This window comes from Dunckerocampus dactyliophorus, chromosome 1 (genome assembly GCF_027744805.1).
Source record: "Dunckerocampus dactyliophorus isolate RoL2022-P2 chromosome 1, RoL_Ddac_1.1, whole genome shotgun sequence".
Lineage (NCBI taxonomy): Eukaryota > Metazoa > Chordata > Actinopteri > Syngnathiformes > Syngnathidae > Dunckerocampus > Dunckerocampus dactyliophorus.
In genome coordinates, this window is record NC_072819.1 from 32,076,620 (window position 1) to 32,094,981 (window position 18,362).

At 40.0% G+C, this 18,362-nt stretch overlaps 1 protein-coding gene across 2 annotated transcripts; it reads right to left on the minus strand.

The window, feature by feature from the left end:
* Positions 1-1,534: 1,534 nt before the first annotated feature.
* On the minus strand, positions 1,535-17,832 carry lmbr1l (limb development membrane protein 1-like). Of its 2 annotated transcripts, none has more exons than XM_054785456.1 (17): positions 17,668-17,832; positions 10,741-10,825; positions 8,782-8,815; positions 8,328-8,467; positions 7,374-7,477; positions 7,107-7,230; positions 6,964-7,032; positions 6,825-6,889; positions 6,673-6,745; positions 6,505-6,594; positions 6,343-6,419; positions 6,171-6,248; positions 6,006-6,079; positions 5,750-5,840; positions 5,610-5,676; positions 5,304-5,465; positions 1,535-4,745 (listed from the first exon to the last, which is right to left on the minus strand). In XM_054785456.1, the coding sequence occupies exons 1-17, from the start codon at positions 17,686-17,688 to the stop codon at positions 4,660-4,662; spliced, it is 1,440 nt and encodes a 479-aa protein (XP_054641431.1). In that variant the 5' UTR covers positions 17,689-17,832; the 3' UTR covers positions 1,535-4,659. The 2 variants fall into 2 exon arrangements, with proteins under 2 accessions (XP_054641431.1, XP_054641423.1); XM_054785448.1 differs by having other exon boundaries at positions 17,626-17,832.
* Positions 17,833-18,362: the final 530 nt, after the last annotated feature.

Sequence of the window (18,362 nt, forward strand, 5' to 3'; positions counted from 1 at the left end):
GTGACCTTTAGCAGAGTTCAGAAATCTGATGGTTACGGCCCTGTACGCAAATTTTTTGGAATGTGTCAGTGACTTAAATGTAGCAATTTTTTTGCTGCAGAAAAATGTAACTCGTGTCTCGCTTCTTCTGCATGTGGCATAGCTGGTTGAAAACACTGTACTTCTTTCTTTGTTGTTGTGTTAAAAGTGTATTTAGAGGGAGTACTGCAGTTTTCTTGGTACAGTTTCAATCAACCAATAACCTTATTGTAAATTATATTTGCAAAGTTTCAAAACTTGCAGCAGTTTGGAATAAAAAACACTAAACAATTTAAATATTTCAACCCAACAAATATTTTTAAAAATTGACCATCTCTTGAAAGATGGTACATTTTCAAAGTAAATGTAATTTGCAATGGGGGTTGTATAATTTTGAGTGCAACTGCATGTATCCTACGTAATTTGTTAGTGTCATGTAATTTTCGGATATAACAGGACATACTTGTTACAAGCTCAAATGTATGTGTTGGAACAATGCTGGCTTTGACACCTCAAGTGTTTGTCTTGTCTCTCGGAGCTGAAAAGATGCAGGTTCTACTTCCTCAGATGGAGGCTGTTTGAAGGGTTGTGGGGGAAAAGAAAAGTCAAGGATCTGACATTGCTCCAACACCCATCCTTTCTTCCTGCCCACCACCATCTCTCACTATGTTATCAGTGCAGGAAAAGGCAGGGTGGTGCATTCTGATGTGGCTGCACACACAGTGTTTAATGGAGTTTTGGTCAAGTATTTAATGGAAATATTGGTCACCTTAAAAATTCAGGGGTCGAGAAAATAAGACCTGACCACGCGGAGACAGACGTCGAGATGTTGTACTGAGGGGGGACAATAGAATGAAAAGGGTGGAACTTCCTGACCCCAAACAAACAGGTCAAAGGTTGGATATGATGCTCTACCTTGTTTTTTTTAACCGGGCCCACAGACTCAGGCCTACTGTCTACTCGCAATCTATGTACATTCAGAATGCCTCGCATTCCCCAAAAAACACAACATTCAAAGAAACAAAAAAAAGCCCGCACGTGTGAAGCAAGCGTGCCACAAGTGTGCACGCATGATGGCAGGCAGCAGCGGCAAACATAGTGCAAGGCATTATCAGTTGATTAGCGAGCAAGTCTCGCCTTTTTCCTGGGACGGCCTCAGTTATTTGTGCACATACAAACGAGGCCTCTAATTCATTTTGGCAAACAGTTCAAACGGCCGACTGTCAGGAAAGCTAATCTGTGTCTCTTCCACCTCCCCCCTTCATTCTTCTGTTTTGACAATAAAGATAGCATATCTCATCCCATTACAAGCTGTCCGTCTGCTGCCTTGTCCAAGAGACGCCTGACAACCAGTCTAATGGTGTGTGTCACCCAACCCAATGGGACTGCTGCAGCACTTTGATTGCACGACCACACACTTCATATTTTTGCTGCAGGGAAGGTTCTCTCAGAAAGTTTCCCCAGACTAAATCAAGACTAATACAGAAGGGTTGTGTGTGGATGAGGGCAACGTACTTGGCTTGGATAGGAATAAATTGATCCCTCCCAAGTTTGCTGTTACAAAAATCTAAGTCATGACACTTTAAGATTTTGAACAATATGCTCATCAGAAATGTGCGATATAAGACATTAGTAATTCACAATTAGTAAGAAACCCACATACTATACACATTACCGACAAATGAAAACGGCTCCCTTATTTTAAAGGATAGATTGTTTAAATTTAGCACCAATTCACAACAGAAGTTATTTCAAATCACTTAACACATGGTCACACAAGTCAAAGACCATGCTCAAACATCAACTCCACATGATCAAAGCACTTCAGCAATGGAGGCAAGGAAAAACTTTAACAAAGAAACCTGGAACAGCACTGAGGCTCAGTGTTGGGTGGTCGTCCGCCTCAAACAGGTATTGAAATGTGTCAGTCCGGACTAGCTCTTCCTCCAGGAGCACAGATTGGATTGAAATATATGAATAAGTGCAATCCTAAAAATATTGTTCAGCAATGTCTAATTTTGACCATGTTACTAATGATCAAGACTTATATACAGTACATACATACACACAACACAATTCAATGAAATGCATTTCCTGACTACTTGTCATCAGTCACAGTCATACCTATTAACAGCCATGTTCCAGCAATTTAGGTCAGGTGTGCTCAACATTTATGACACTGATGAGACCCAACAATAAGGCACAAGCCTGTCTCTCAACACACCTTATATCTGGCACTCGTGTCACTTCCTCACAACTTAAGCAGGCTCCAGATGTGCACAAACGTTACAGCAACATTTGAGTTCATTTCCTCTCTGTAGAGGAAACACAAAGCAAAGCAAAACCTAAAGCAAATAAGCTTGATTAAGACATCCAAAGAAACAAAACCAGCAATGCAAACAAAAAATCAAGGGAGAGGAATTAAGAGTCGGCCTTTTCTTGAACTGACTTCAGAAAAACGAGATGAGGAAATGGACAATAGGCAAAGAAAAGTGATGGAAGAAAGGCGGTGGGGACGTGAAGGAGAGAATGGCAGTTCTGCTGATTCAAGACTTTTTTTTTTTATCTGGCACTTGCATCAGAGCAGGGAAAGTGTGGGCTATGGCTGTAGTGGCGTCATGGCTGGACGCTGCTGAAAGACAAGCAAAAATACAGCTTTCTTCTTGAGCTGATTAAAGAAGTGTAACTAAAGGGTGAAGGGAGGTGGAGGACAAACGCCCACATTGGTCAAAAATACCCATACTGATGAGACATTTGTCCCAGTTTGTAAAAGGTTACAGTATCACAAAAAACATTCAAAACAACTTAAAAAAACAAGACAACTTTTATTGTTTTTTCCTGTTAAAGCAACATAGAAATTGTTAAACGAGCACATTTTGCAATCTTTGAGAACAACTCTAAAGATTTTGCATTTCAGTTGTATCACATTCAACATAATCTAACAATTCTAATATGGGGATGTGTTGCTCCCAAACATATGATTTAGAAAGTATATTAGAAACATTGTGATCCCACTGAAAAAAAGAAATGAAAATCCATGTAAAAAAGTGAATAAGAAAGTTCAGAGTGCCCTTATATACAATATACAGTAAATAAATCAAAAGGGAGCAAAAAGAACTACACAACACAGCGGTTGATGTTGAACTTGAAATACACTGCCCCCTGCTGGTCCACCCAACATCTAATAACCTGCTGATACAGCAGCAAATGAAAAAATGTGACAAACCATCAGCAGCACAATGTCGAATGCAATGTTTACTTAGCACTGATGAAGACACAGTTGAAGTTATGTGAAGATTTAAACTGGTACCAGAAGGCGATGCATAACCAAAACTACCACAACACATCCGCACAGACAGAGGCAGCTGAGATGCCATACCATTTTAAATCACCAATATAGTTCAGTGTGCTTTGATTTCAACATATTGCACTTCCCCACAAATCAATGTAAAGTGGAATATCGGTTAGCGTCCGCGCCGGTTAGCCTGTTTTTCGGTTAACGTCGAAAACTTATGCCCCAATTTTGCCTCCGTTTTTCATGCATTACCGTACAATATGGCGCGCGCCTTGTCGTGTTGTAGTCCACTGTGTTTGTAATATATTTTTTAAATAACAAAACACCCTTCCTTGTTATCGTTCTATTAGACAGCTAAACAAAATGGCAACCGGAACCGGAAGTTATGTCGGCCATCTGTGATGTCGTCATAGATATGACAAGACGTGCACCATGTTGTATGCTAACGGGGCACAACTGTGGCGTAAATTGTCTATGCTAAGCATAAAACACGCTAACCGGGGAGAACGCTAACCGAGATACTACTGTAATAATTCACAGTTTAGTTGGTCTAGAACACAATTCCGTCCCAGTGAGTTTCACTTGGCAATGGATGCATAGAAATAATTTAAAGCTTTCTTATAGTATTTTTATGTCAAGGAGTAACGGTGTGACTCCATAAAGTCGCTCATCTAAAAAACTTGGTACAAAAATACATAATGAGAAATTTTAAGTAGCTGGAATGTCTTCATCAAATGTGTAGCCTGTGGATCCACAGACCCCACATGGTACCCTGCTGTTCTGTTTGCTCTGTCTAGCTTCCCTTCAATGACGCCAGTCCAGGCTGGACCACATGGAAGTGAGATTTACACTCTTAAAATAGTGGAACATCCTTCGAGAGGAAAGAGGAAAAATAGAGCGCACTATCCACCTGGAGCAGGAAGAGGAAACTATCTCACAGCTACAGCATAACATTTCAAAAGAGCTTTGCTGACTTGTATGTTTCAAATGCCATCCATTTCATCCTCTTTGGAGGCTACTTCCATGTGGTAGCAATGCCAATGTAATATGGCTTAAATCCACCTTCCTGCTTTTTGAGTAATAAATCACGTCTCAGGTTGGCCCTGGAGCTGTCTTTAGAGGTTATATGACTGCACAGGCTTCAATATTTTGATCATAAAACCTCTGAGAGGTGCACCCACTCGACAAAGTGAAGTGGACTCATCACCTTCTTAAGTTGCTTTGTTCAGCACAAGCAGACTGTCCCAGACAATGACGATTGTGCTGAATTGCACAAGTCTTTAGTCAAACAAGTACACACTGATCAAGAAAGTATTTTTAAAAACAAATGAGTGACAAGATAAAGGTCACTGGATTTTAGACAGTCCACTTGCTAGGAGGAGTCTGAATGGGACAGTAGACCGAGAAACGGTTAAAGGTAGTCTGTGGAGACCTGAAAGAATAAATAAATACAATTAAAAAGGTGCACAATTGTAGGGTGGAGTGCAAACTAGAGAAAATAGCAATTTAGGTTAAACGAGAGTCAATTAATCATGGAACAAAAGTGAGTTGGCAGGCAATGGGAAAGTGAGTGGCCTTAGTAAAGAGATGCTATCTGAACTGTAAGGAAGGGGGACTGTATGTGCGTGTGTGTGTGTGTGTGTGTGTGTATGTGCGTGTGTGCTTTGAGGGCTTGTTTGTATTGGGTGGAAAGTCGAAGGGCGTGTGTGCTGCAAGGGGTCTAGGGCGGTGGGCCTGAAGGTCCCCAAGGGGATCTCACTCTCCTCCTGTCCCTTTACACTTTCCTGTAAGAATTGTATTCTTTCTATCTAAGGAAAAGCGGCCAGCCCACAGGGAAATGAGGCTAAAGCTGGGAAAACCGATGACACAACCATTCAAGTGCAGTCAATATCAACTCTCATCGCTCACACATATATAAGAAGTATAGATGCTATCATTTTAACACATGTAATACAAAAATAAAAACGATAACATCAATAATAATACTGACCAAATGCACGGATAAGTTCTCTCTGTACTGCCCATGTGACTGTCTTGATCAGGGAGGCAGAGGTAAGGCCAGCAAACAGCATGTTGTATAGGAAGACAACATAAAAGTTCTCAAGCCAGTTATACCGGCCAAAGTCTCCTAGTAGATCAAAGCGTGTAATCCCTAAAACCAGAAGAAATCAGACAGACAAGCTTTGCTTCGCATGAAGACGAAGGACTACAAACGCCCTCTTGTGTCAGTTATTAGAACTACAAGTATATGATGCCGACACAGCAACTTTGAATGTGTGTTTGTTTACAACCTTACCAAGTGTGCGTGAAAAAACTGGAAGGGCGGAGCTCAGGATGAGAAGTGAAACGCAGTTGCCAATCATCTAAAAAGCACAGAAACATATTTATTATACACGACACTGGCTGTTTGCGTGGCATGTTTGGGTGATATAGTACCTGAGTGAGGTTGGTGTCCTTTGCACGAGGCACCAGACCAGTGAAGAGCGGAGAGCTATAGAATCCAACTACCGATGACACCATTAGATAGCTGTTAGGTATTTATAAAGGATAATATCGGAATTAAGCAGTTTTAGAAGAGTGGACAACATCGGGGTGTAAATGACTCATGTATGAACGTACAGTTTGTGTCAACCCGAGTTTATGACTATGTAATGTAAAATGTTCAATATTTGCAATATATTGAAAAGGATACAGGATGAGGACTACTTGAACCGCTGCACCCAGTGAACCAAACATTGAGAAGGAGGCCATCCCAAGGTGAGGGTCCTAAATACACATAAAAAACATCAGTCATCAGCATGCACACACAGACCACTTGCTGGGGGAGATGCTAGTGTCTTTGTAAATAAATCCTTACTTCCATTCCTCTGGGCATAGCAGTCTCATCAAGGAGCAACTCCAATACATTGAAACAGACCATAAGTACACACATCACCTAAACAGACAAAAATATTACACAATGTTCCAACTGCAGCCTGAAAAAAAAATTGGTGTTCAAATCAGCTTATCAAATCAGCATGAATGCTTACTGTGAGGACGAGGAGCATAAGCATGGCCAACGGATATCCCAAGTTTCTCTGCCAAGGTGAAGCTTTCCTTCGTGTCTCTGTAAAATCAACAAAAGGATAACCGGTTAAGAAAACAAACAAACGACTATGCATTGTAAAAACTATTGGAAGAGTCACACATACCTAAGGCGATACGCTGTGTCCGGAGTGTTTGGTGATCTTTCTTCATCGCCTCCATGTTCAGTTTGACCCAGCACAACTGAGAACTGCCACCTTCAAGCAGAAAAATATTACCTCAGCACAAAATCATCAGAGGTGTAGATGACCGTTTGATCGAGGAATCCTACTCACATTTCAGTTTCCTGGACAGCGACTCCTCCTCAAATGTGGTGCAGCTGAGAGCATCTTCTACATCTTCTAACAGCTGTGGGACAAATCAGTGACTAAGGGCTGCTGTGCAAAACAACCCATTCATATTCACCATGGATGACATTGTGACTCACCCGGGGTTTGACCAAGAGGCTGCCAGTTACACTAAACATTCGCGACAACCCAAAAGGAGTGCACACTGAGTAGAGAGACATACAGGCTTGACAATGTTGGTGGCTTTTAACCTCTCACTGAATGCTGATGGAAACCTACACAGTAGCAGCAGCACTCCAAAAAGAGAGATGCCCGAGTACAAGTAGGGAAGGTAATACTCCCACAGGTCTGAAAATCAGAAATAAAAACATGTTGTTGAAAATGTTGTCACTGAAGAAACAACGATAATAACGGAGACTCACCGTAGAGGCTCTTCCTAGCCATGTTGTTGTGGAGAAGGGCTGATGCCACCCACACAATGCCCAACACAAGGAGAGCTAGCAGCAACAACAGGACAATTGCTTCATATACTCGTGCCATTACCCCCTACACACACAAAAAATACTTAATATGCAAGCACAATACCGTACACACACAAAAAAGTACTTGTTAATATGCAAGCACAGACGCTATCAAGTTCAGGACGCAATGTTTGTTAAAAGATGCACTACTGTCAACACCATCATTACCTTTTTGGAACCCACAAACCCCTCAGACTCAGTGAAGAAGTAGGCAAAGGGCATAAGGAAAACCAGGGACAAATTGGAGAAAAGGAACACTAGGTTCCACAGTCCTACAAAAACAAAGAAGGAGAAATGTTTCCAAGCATTAGTCTTTCAGTGAAAAAATGAGCAGTGATATGATTGCAATTCTGCAGCACACCACTGTGAGGCACAGTTTTGCCATGCTTTGTAGCTAGTCATGAATTATGCTACGCGGCCCTTATGGCGTTTTGATTTGTTTATAGCAGTGTTCCTCAACTGGTGGGTCACAGTTTTCAGTGTGTCGTGGGGTCTAAAAATAAATACATGTAAAAATTGTGTAACAACTAGGGATGAGCAGGATACTCGTTTTATAGTATAACGAATAGGGGTGAGCTGTAACGGATACTCGTCTAAAACATCAAAACCACTGCTCAGTCAGTCAGTTTCAGTGTATTGAAATGATGGCTGATTGTAAACAGAGCCATGTGTGAATTGTGAACAAAATGTTCATTCTTATTGTACTTCTTCATAATTAATCATTTGTTTTAATGGCTTTATTATTTAACTTATTTTCTATTATTTATTGTTTAAAATACAATTTTCACATATTTTATATGATTTTGTCCCGTTCTATTGTTGTATATTAGCTTGGCTATATTGTCAACCACACCACTACCTCAATGTACTTCAGTGTTTCAAATTAATTTTAAATAAATGACTCTGATGTATTCTTTAAGCTGTGATTTGAAATACACTACTTTTTTAAATTTATCAGATACATTAGGTGTAATTTGCACAAAGTTGCACCAGTTGGGTCACAGGCCTGTGTAGTAGTGATTTTGAGATTGTAACCTTCTTTAAATGAGATCTGTCCGCTGTGTTTACTTGTGATCACAGATGTTTTGGACAAAGGTGACTGATAAAAATGCAGGACTATACCATGGATAAGCGATCCATTGAGCCATTGCATGTAGTAACTCTGAGGGAAGCTGAGCAGCACCTCGTTCGACAGAATTGAGATGGGGAGAAGCAGCACCGCACACACTGCAACTGACAGCGTGAATGTACACAACCACAGCCTGTGAGAGGAGAAAAGAAGAGCTGTTAAATAAAAGTATTACTATGCTCAGGTCACATGTTATTAACTTTAAGCTGGCCAGGCGCCGTGGGTGAAAGTCTAAGAGAAGTAAGAGGACAGTGCCAGCATGTAGGAACAAAGGGCAAAAGTACACTGTCCCTATCACAATGAACAATCACACATACACAAACTGAGTAGGCAATAAAAACACACTGCACATGTATCTGTCCAATCACTTACACTGATATCAATCAACATGAGTGAGGGAGAACAGATTGCCCTGTGTCAGTTAATCATTACAAGATTTTTACTTACGCAATTTTGTTGACAGTAGCATCCTCAATATCATCTAAAAAGAGAGCACAGTGATTAATTAAATTGTTCAATTAATTAATGAAGTTAATCATTTTGAGTTTTTAAAATCCAATTATGAATGCAACTACATTGTGTTAAAACAGTGAGAGCATAGTATTGACACTTTAATCCTAAAAGGTTCATATGTGAACTCCAAACTACTCTATACATGTACCAGAGTATGCATACTGTAGATGTATGGGGTAGCAGCAGCAGTCCATACAGGAATGAAAAAGCAGCAGTTGTCACTGGCCTCAGAGAGGGGCGTGAGTGAGGGTTTATTTGGAGCATTCCGTTCAAGTACGTCTTTCGTCTCCAGAAAATTTGATACACAAACACAAAAAACCTCCCGCAAAAAAAATGCACTAAATGTACTCATTACTCTTTGCATGACATACAGTAACCAATAAAGCAATCTGCTAATCATGAAACAATAGATTATGAATGTAACTGTATGAGCAGCTGTATTTTAAAGTGATTGAACAGCTACGTACACAGCACTGTAATTTGCTTATGTGCCAAGCTGGCCTCGATTTAATTAAAAAAAAAAAAAAAACAGTTCTTGGCTCTTCACTTTCATAAACAACTTCCGAGCATAACATTGCACAATCACCATTTAGCTGCAGGGCGAAACTGCACTGCATTTGATTTTGCACAGGCACATATGTGCAACACATAATGTAGTCCACCCAGCCACAGCAGAGCAGAGGGACTTTGTTAGTTGGACATCCAACATCTGCTTTAAATGAAAGCCAGTTATTGGATTTGTTATATAACCACCAGCCCTGTAAGCCCAGAGAAATGTCAACAGCATTTGTAGGTGTGTTTTGACAATAACTAAATAAAAAAGCAAGCACAGCATAAGTACATCCAAGCTAATGAAGAACATTAATCAAAATATTTGTAAGACAAGAATTCTACATCTCAAATGTGAAGAAATGAACCTGAAAAATATTGAATTCAAAATAACTGTTTTCTGATTTATTTATTTATTTATTTTTTTTTAACCATTTTTTCTGATTCACTGTTGACTGAACCATAAGGATCTAATTTAAATGTTTTTGTCACTGTAAAAGAAGCCTGAAGCTACAACTTTGTGCTTATCTTGGAACAACATTCTTCACTGCCCCTTGCCTGTCTCGATAAACAGGGACACCTGGAGACGTCGTTGCATGTCAGTGTTGCACCATGTCCAGAGACATGCACATTTGCATTCATGCAAACATTGTGGTGTCATACAGAAGTTTTTTTCAATTTTTCTTTTTAAAAAGTGTCCAATAACATGTTTCCAATGGCAGTTTTTTGTGCCCTCTGATGAAAGCTCATGTGGTAAAAATAGGACGACACAATAGGCTATATTTAAAAAATTGAATACACCTGTGCTTGCTTGAAAAGTGTGGCCTTCATATTCTGTGCAAAATGTCACATTACCTTTTTTAACCCAATCAATGTCAGTTACACTTCTCATGTGTGTGAATTTGTACTTTAGCAGGTATTTTAAAAATATTTCCAAAATAAAATGTTATTGATTTAAATTGGTTGGATGACCATCTATAAATCTCTTGGTAATTGTTTTGTATGGCATTTACTGGTGCATTCAATGAGCTACTGGGGTTCTCGTGTGCCCTAAAAGCTTTAAAGCAAATTTGGATACCAATTTTCAACTTGGGTGTCATGAAGCAGCCCAATTTATCGGCTGATACGCTTTCTGGTACACAAACCAAGTGTAAAAATTTGCCAAGAGCACTGATCTCCTCCCCCACTACATGTGTGTTTTGCACACTGGTCCTCCCAATAGAGACATAAAATTGGAGGGTTTTATAACCTACTTCCTCTGCTAATGTGTCCAATTGATCAGGAATGGCTGCAAATGGTCTGAATCACAGTCACATAATTCTGAAAGAAAAAGGCCTGACATACCTGTGACAAACTCTGCAGTCTTTTTGAAGTGGGCAAGTATGAGGTAGGAAACAATGTAGAGGCATGTAAAGAGAAGTACACAGATCTGCATGTGAGAAAAAAAAGAACATCAAGTTTAAGATTTAGTGAGGCACATCAATCAAAGTGATAGTGAAGCAAAGTGCATAATGCCCTAATAATGCCCCCCTGTGCTTCTACTGTATGTACAACTGAGTGTTGACTTTATTTTAGTCATGGTTTATTTATCTTGGACATGGTGCATGAAGGAAAATCACACTTGCACAATTCTACAAAAGGATGAGGAAGAAGCAGTTATTTTTTAAATCTTCCCCCTTCTTTATGTCTATTAAAAGTACACCATGAGAAAAAAATTAATAAAAACCTGTCCGGAGATGGCTTATGGTAGAGAAATGAACATTCGATACACGAGCAACAGCTCTGGTTGACATTCCTGCTGTCAGCATGCCAATTGCACACTCCCTCAAATCTTGCAACATCTGTGGCATTGTGCTGTGTGATAAAACTGCACATTTCAGAGTGGCCTTTTATTGTGAGCAGTCCAAGGCACACCTGTGAGGTGGGATGGATGGATTATCTCAGCAAAGGAGAAGTGCTCACTATCACAGATTTAGACAGATTTGTGAACGATATTTGAGAGAAATGGTGATATTGTGTATGTGGAAAACGTTTTAGATATTTGAGTTCATGTCGTAAAAAATGGGTACAAAAACAAAAGTGTTGCGTTTATATTTTTGTTGAGTATATATACACACACACACACACACACACACCTGATCAAAATCTTAAGACCAGTTGAAAAATAGCTAGAATTTGCATTTTGCACATTTGGATCTTAATGAGGTTTTAAGAAGAGCAACAACATGCAAAAACAAGAAGGGGGAGTGAGACAAAAAGCATTTTGAAAAAGTAATTTATTGAAAACAATTATTAAACTGAAATAGGCTGTTTATTAGCTGATCAAAAGTTTAAGACCACAGGCTATAAAAGCCAAAATCTGCTCAAAATTTTCATTTTCTCTCAGACATTCACACTGTCATACCCTCCTGATGGCTGAAGCTAAGAAGCTTTCTCTTTTTGAACGTGGTCGGATTGTCGAGCTGCATAAGCGAGGCCTCTCGCAGCGTGCCATTGCTGCTGAGGTTGGGCGCAGTAAGACAGTCATTCTACTTTTTTTTTTAAAGATCCTGAGCATTATGAAACAAAAACTCAAGTGGTAGACATCCCCCACCAAAATAAATAATAAACAAAACAAAACAAAAACAAAAAAAACCCTGCGCTGAGCCAGAGGATCCGATCGCCTGTCCATCAAGACACAGGGCCGTCTTCGACCCAAATTAAGTCCCTTACTGGTGCCGACTGCAGCACAATAACCATCAGACGGCGTCTGCGGGAAAAGGCTTTAAAAAACAAAAAACGAATTCAAAGACCTTGTCTCCTTCAATGCCACAAAACTGCCCGTTTAGACTTTGCCAGGGAGCATCAAACATGGGACATTGAAAAGGTGGAACAAAGTTTTATTCTCTGATGAGAAAAAATGTAACCATGACGGTCCAGATGGCTTCCAACATTACTGGCATGACAAGGAGATCCCACCTGAGATGTTTTCTACCCGGCACAGTGGAGGGGTGTCCATCATGATCTGGGGTCCCTTTTCATTCAGTGGAACACTGGAGCTTCAGGTGGTGCAGAGTCGTTAAACGGTGGCTGCTTACGTGCAGATGTTGCAGAGGTCATCCCTCATGATTGAGGGCCCTCGTCTGTGTGGTAACAGCTGGGTTTTTCAACAGGACAACGCTGCAGTTCACAATGCTCGCTTGACCAAGGACTTCTTCAGGGAGAATAACATCGCTCTTTTGGATCATCCTGCATGTTCCTCTCATTTAAATTCCATAGAGAACATTTGGGGGTGGATGGCAAGGGAAGTTAATAAAAATGGTCATCAGTTCCAGACAGTTGATGCCCTTCGTGAAGCCATCTTCACCACTTGGAGCAATGTTCCCACTAGCCTCCTGGAAACACTCGCATCAAGCATGCCCAAACACATTTTTGAAGTGATTAACAAGAACCGTGGAGCTACTCATTTCAGTTTAATTGTTGTTTTCAATCAATTACTTTTTCAAAATGTTTTTTGTCTCACTCCCCCTTCTTGCTTTTGCATATTGTAGCTCTACTTAAAACCTCATTAAGATCTAAATGTGCAAAATGCAAATTCTAGCAATTTTTCAACTGGTCTTAAGATTTTGATCAGGAGTGTATATAGTGTGTGCGTGAACTCACTCAGGAATAGATTGTTATTCTTCTGCAATAAATATTTCAGCGTTAACCACTGCACTGCAAACACTAGAAATGTAAACCAGTTGGCTCCATCTAAATCCACAGTGGAATAGCGTTATACAAATTTATGGATGATATATGGATTAAAAAAATAGCATGTTGAGATGGCGCCCCTCCTCTTTGTTGGGGGCATGATGCTTGACCCACTTTAGAACGGAGACAGATTAACACAAAAGGAGACATCTGTGACATTACTGAGGGAGCTTAACCACTGTTTAGTTGAAGTTGTTGAACGCCAAAGTCAGCAAATATACTGTTGCGTGTCACGCATCAGCTGCAAGATGTTACTGTGACTTTTATGTGCCATACGTCCATCTTGAGCATTTTAATCCAGGTGCAGGGTGTGGACATTGTGAAAGGGAAGGGCAAGGAAAAACAATTAAATTTTGGGGCTGATCCAGACATACAGTATATGCAGATGCACATCCAGTGCCGCACAGAAAAGAAAAGCGTTTGTGGTGTAGTGGGGCCCAAGCTGTGATGGGAAAATGTATCATTTACTAATATAATTTAGGTCACATGTTATCTTGTAATCTGTATTAACTGGTTGTCAGTTTTAAGTCTTAAAAATGTTTATATTCCATTCACCTGGATTTCTGCGTTAACGGAATTATGGATGGACTCGTGGAATTGGCCAATAGTAAATTTCCCCGCTGTGGGATAAATAAAGTACATACAAATACAATAAAAATTACCATCTGCAGTTGGGTACTTTTCAGAAAAAGGGGAGTGCTTGTTTTGAAGACTGTACATTTTTTGTTGTTTGCTAATTTCTCACCATATATCACGCACATGGGTAAGCCAGCGCCACTACACACACTGGCTCCCATCCCCCTTCCCTTGCTCATCCAGTCAGCAGTCACATTGCAGTCTAGATGCATTCACAGATTTGCGGTGAGTCGGATATAGTTGAAATAAATAAAAATCACAAAGCTCTGTGAAGGGAGCCACAACAAGGAGGCTGAAGAGCCACGGGTTGCCGACCCCTGACCTAGATGGACCAACTCTATATGAACCAAACAAACAGTTTGTGGTTTGGTCCACAACATATGTATCAGAAAAGTAGCAAAAATGTCAACATTTTGAAAAAAACAAAAAACGATCAATCGAACACCAAAATAGTTGTTGATTAAATAGGTAATCGATTAATCAGCGATTAATTGTTGCAGCTGTAGTTTAAATGATTAAAGTTATGTAAATAATGTAAACAACCATATAGCAATGTAAAAGGAATTCCTCATTTTAGAGACGTCATTAAATTGGGGAGGAGAGGTCCACTAAAATGTGGGTCGATCTTTTAAGGAACACTACATTTTGACACATTTTAACCAACTAAGATGCACTCGTGTGTTGACCCACTAGCACAGTTTCTTCTCAGTCCAACTTACAGTACAGGTACAATTAGGTCTTGGGGCTTTGTCTCTTTATTTGCAGTTCATAATGCCACTAAAACACAATATTTTAAATGTTGAATAAAACTCTACTTGTAAAGTACACTCAGTATGTCTGCATGTACACAATGGGATTATTGTCATAGTTCGTCATTTCCATGTTAATGTGAATCTTGTTATTTCGATTAATCGAGTAGGCTTAGAAGGACCAAATCACTATGAACCAAACACAGTTAGTGGTTTGGTTCGCAACATATCAGAAAAGAGGCAAAAATGTCACTCTGTTTTCCAGAGTCAAAGTTCATGTTTGTGAATGTCTTGTTTTGCCTAAAAAACAAAGATAATAGGTCTGCTTTCATATATGAGTAAGGATATTAAAAAATATTCAAATTTTAAAGGCTGAAATCAGAGGATAATTACATGATTAAATTGTGCAATGATGAGCGTTGATAAAGAAAAGGACTAGTAGGGTATAGTTTGTCTAATCTGTTAACTTGCGCATTTACACGCTCAGCATTATTCTGCAAGCGGTGCTCACTCACTCTGTTGGCGGCGACAATCTTTTTCAACTCATCATGTGCCATAATTACTTGCTCACCTTGTGTAAAATACACTGGCTGGGATCGCTTCGCTTTTGAGTAGAAGTAGAATAATATGACATCAAACACCCCATTTTATGTGAGCGCGGACTGAGTACCGGACTTGACAAATACCTCTTATCCACTGTGCCTGGTTCGGAGCTGGTTCTCTGAGTTTTGGTTTTCCATTGTCATGGTTCCACAATTGGTTCAAACTGAAGCTGTGTTTTTTTGGTTCAACTCTGGCTCCAAAAGCTTGCTGGGCCGAGGGGGTGAACAGTTTTGCATAATGAGGTGGGCGGGGTTACCTAAAAAAAACCTCTCCCAATTATCTCAATCTCAATCAATTGCAGTGCAAACTAACAATGAAAAACGCTCCAAAAACATGGATACCAGATGAAATCCGCTGTCTCTTGTCCATTTGGACATCCGAAGAAGTGCAGAACAAATTTGAAAAGGCGACAAGAACCCGGCCAGGAGGCTCCTGGAATGCACCAGAGGGGAGATTGCTGCTGTGGGTTTTGTTCAGTCTTTCAAACAAATAAATAACAAACTTAAGAAATTAAAGGACTACGGAAACCAAAAGAAAGACCTAGGCAGGAGTGGCAGTAGTCGGAGGAGAGTAATGGCTTATTCTGGGGAGCTCGACAAAGTTTTGGGCCACACCGGCGTCCCAGCTTGCTGGTGGGTTAAATAAAAACCAGCAGCAGCAAACTAGTTTCATTGTGTACCTATGATGGATCATCCTCCCTTCGCTACGAGCCTGCAACGTGCAATCTTTGTTAAAATGTTTTGCACCTTAATTTTTATATTTTTGCACCTTTATATTTATATTTGTACCTGTAAGTAGTGTGCAGTGTCAATGACTATAGTGAGTTGTGTGTTTTGATTAAAAAATGGCCAACACTTGAAATGTCCTCTTATTTCCTGATTAGAGGCGTAACCCCTGTGACGTAATGACACGGCTCCCCAGGACAATGTAAAGTGAAATTGGCGGCGAGTCAGTTCGCAGGCAACACGGTTCCACCCATGCCTCAAACTTAATCCAGCACCAACCCAAAAGTTCACTACAGTGGAAAAGGGGTAAAAGTACGTTGATAACCACTGTTGCAGTACCATTTAACTTTGTTTGGGGAACTTAGGCTTTGTTGAGCTGCATCTTGAGCACAAAGTCCGGGTTTGTTGAGCCACTTTCGGAGCATACTCCCAGCGTCTCAGTTGCTAACAACAATCACACCCGGAAACGGAAGCTTGTGGAAATGTGTGACCTGCACATTCACTACTATGAAATAAAGCAAAAACATTACAAGTTTTTTTTTTATTGTTATTGTTTGTTATGACCTTCTTGAGCCACTTGATTGCATTTATTTGCATTATGCTTTGTTTTGTGACTGGAGTTGTAGGATAAGCCACAGTAGACTGCAGTGAGAACTGCATTATATTTATTTAGAAAGTATTCACTTATATTTTGTTATTTTAAATATGTTACATTTTCATTGTGTTCTATTATATGGTTTAAAGAATCCTGTTTAGACTTGACTTTTTTTCCTCTTTTCATTAAAGATATTTCAAAATCACACATTTAAAAAGGTGTAATTACAATACTGTGAAACCGTGATATTTTTGCCCAAGGTTATCATACCTTCTGAATCTCATACCGGCCCATGCCTATTTAGAGCCAAGGAGGCATAGCCCTTTAAAGACGTAATAGAAATCATTTTGATCATAACTCTTCAGCAGTGATTTTGCTCAGGTTGTAAGGGGTGGTTTTGATGGTATGCAAGTAAATGTTCGCATACCAGTTTGGCAAAAGTTTGACTGGTCGCCGAGTTGATGAAATAACAGCAGTTAATATATAATAATATATATTAATATAATATATAAATATATAATAAGTTAATTTACACAAACCTTTGTGTGGATTCACAGCATATACTGTTATGCTCACTACTGACAATTTCCGCTGCTATTTATTTATCTTTTAGACCAACAGATGTCCCTCACGTGCATCTGCAGCATGGAGAAAGCAACCGCTTTTTCAACAAACTTGGCAAGGAAATTTTTTTGCTTCAAGAAGCTCCATTTGGCACTGAGAGGGAACCTTTGGGGTTAAAGGTCACTCTGTGTGCTACTGTAAATATATTAATATTGTCCCACTGCTCGTCTGAAATTCAAGATGGGATGTCACACAAACGTGTATATTTTCTAATGCTTCATATTATCAGCACATAAACTTAAAGTATGCATACCAGAGGACCGATAGGGAGAGGGCCGGAGTAGTTTGAAAAACAAAAGATGAATCAGTCCGCTTCCCTTTCAAGCAGCTGCATCCCTGCACTAATTAACGCGAAATAGTACTCTCATTTTTGACGTTCATTCACGTTTATTTGGCGATTTCACACAGACAGTATCAGGACTGCAACTATTCCAAAGAAATTATTCCAACTAGTCCATCAGAATAGAAAGAGTTTAAAGTTAAGCAAGGGAACATTATGTGTGATATTGTTTTTGTTACGGATACGCACACATAATAACCTCCTCGTCAGTTACGAAGCACTTACGATAGTCTCCCGGACACGGTTATGGAAAAGTTGCTCCCTCACCGACACGTCGTCCGTTTCCATCCTCCGACACCATAACAAAAATGTCCGGCTTAGAGTCGCTGGAGCTGAAGTGGTCAAAATATTAAAAGACGCAGCATCATGCCAGGAATGCCATGTATGTCCAGCAGAAGCAGTGCCAGTGAGCTAGCATGATGCTACTCTCAGTTAAGAAGCCATGGAGGAGGGGTGGAGGGGCGGGACTAAAGCGAGCACAGCGAGCCCAGAGAGCGCCACAGGTAGTTGTCAATCATCTTCATAATGAAAAGTCTCATCATCGCTTTTATGCTGACAGGTATGTGTTGACTTCATTCTAAACATGCCAGAGAAGATACTCACACTGAAAGGTCCAAGGGCTACATCAGGTTGTGCAAGCATACACAGGAGGTATTTCACTGTTGCTAGTTATGAACATTTGAGTCAAGGTTTTGTTGCGCTTTGAGGCATGCTCTAACATTGTTTGCAGAGAAGATGCAGTAGCTTCCACAGTGCAGTATTTCAACTACTTATTATTCCCATATAAGACAACCCCTCTTTTCCAAGGGGTTTGATTTTGAAAGATATGTATTAAAAAATAAGATCAAAGACAAAAAAGACCAAATCTTATTTCATGTTTTCAACATCGGCGAAATAACTGGTAGAGGGCAATAAAACAGCAGTACAATGAAGTGAGTAGGTCTGTCACGATAACAAATTTT

What these genes read in the sequence shown, in the direction of transcription:
- lmbr1l (XM_054785448.1), bottom strand. Translation starts at nt 17,688, where the DNA reads ATGGAAACGGACGACGTGTCGGTGAGGGAGCAACTTTTCCATAACCGT. An exon ending in GACACAGCGTATCGCCTTAG is followed by an intron (nt 6,420 to 6,504) that starts GTATGTGTGACT and finishes TTGATTTTACAG; the next exon opens with AGACACGAAGGAAAGCTTCA. An exon ending in GTTCAAGTAGTCCTCATCCT is followed by an intron (nt 5,841 to 6,005) that starts GTATCCTTTTCA and finishes AATACCTAACAG; the next exon opens with CTATCTAATGGTGTCATCGG.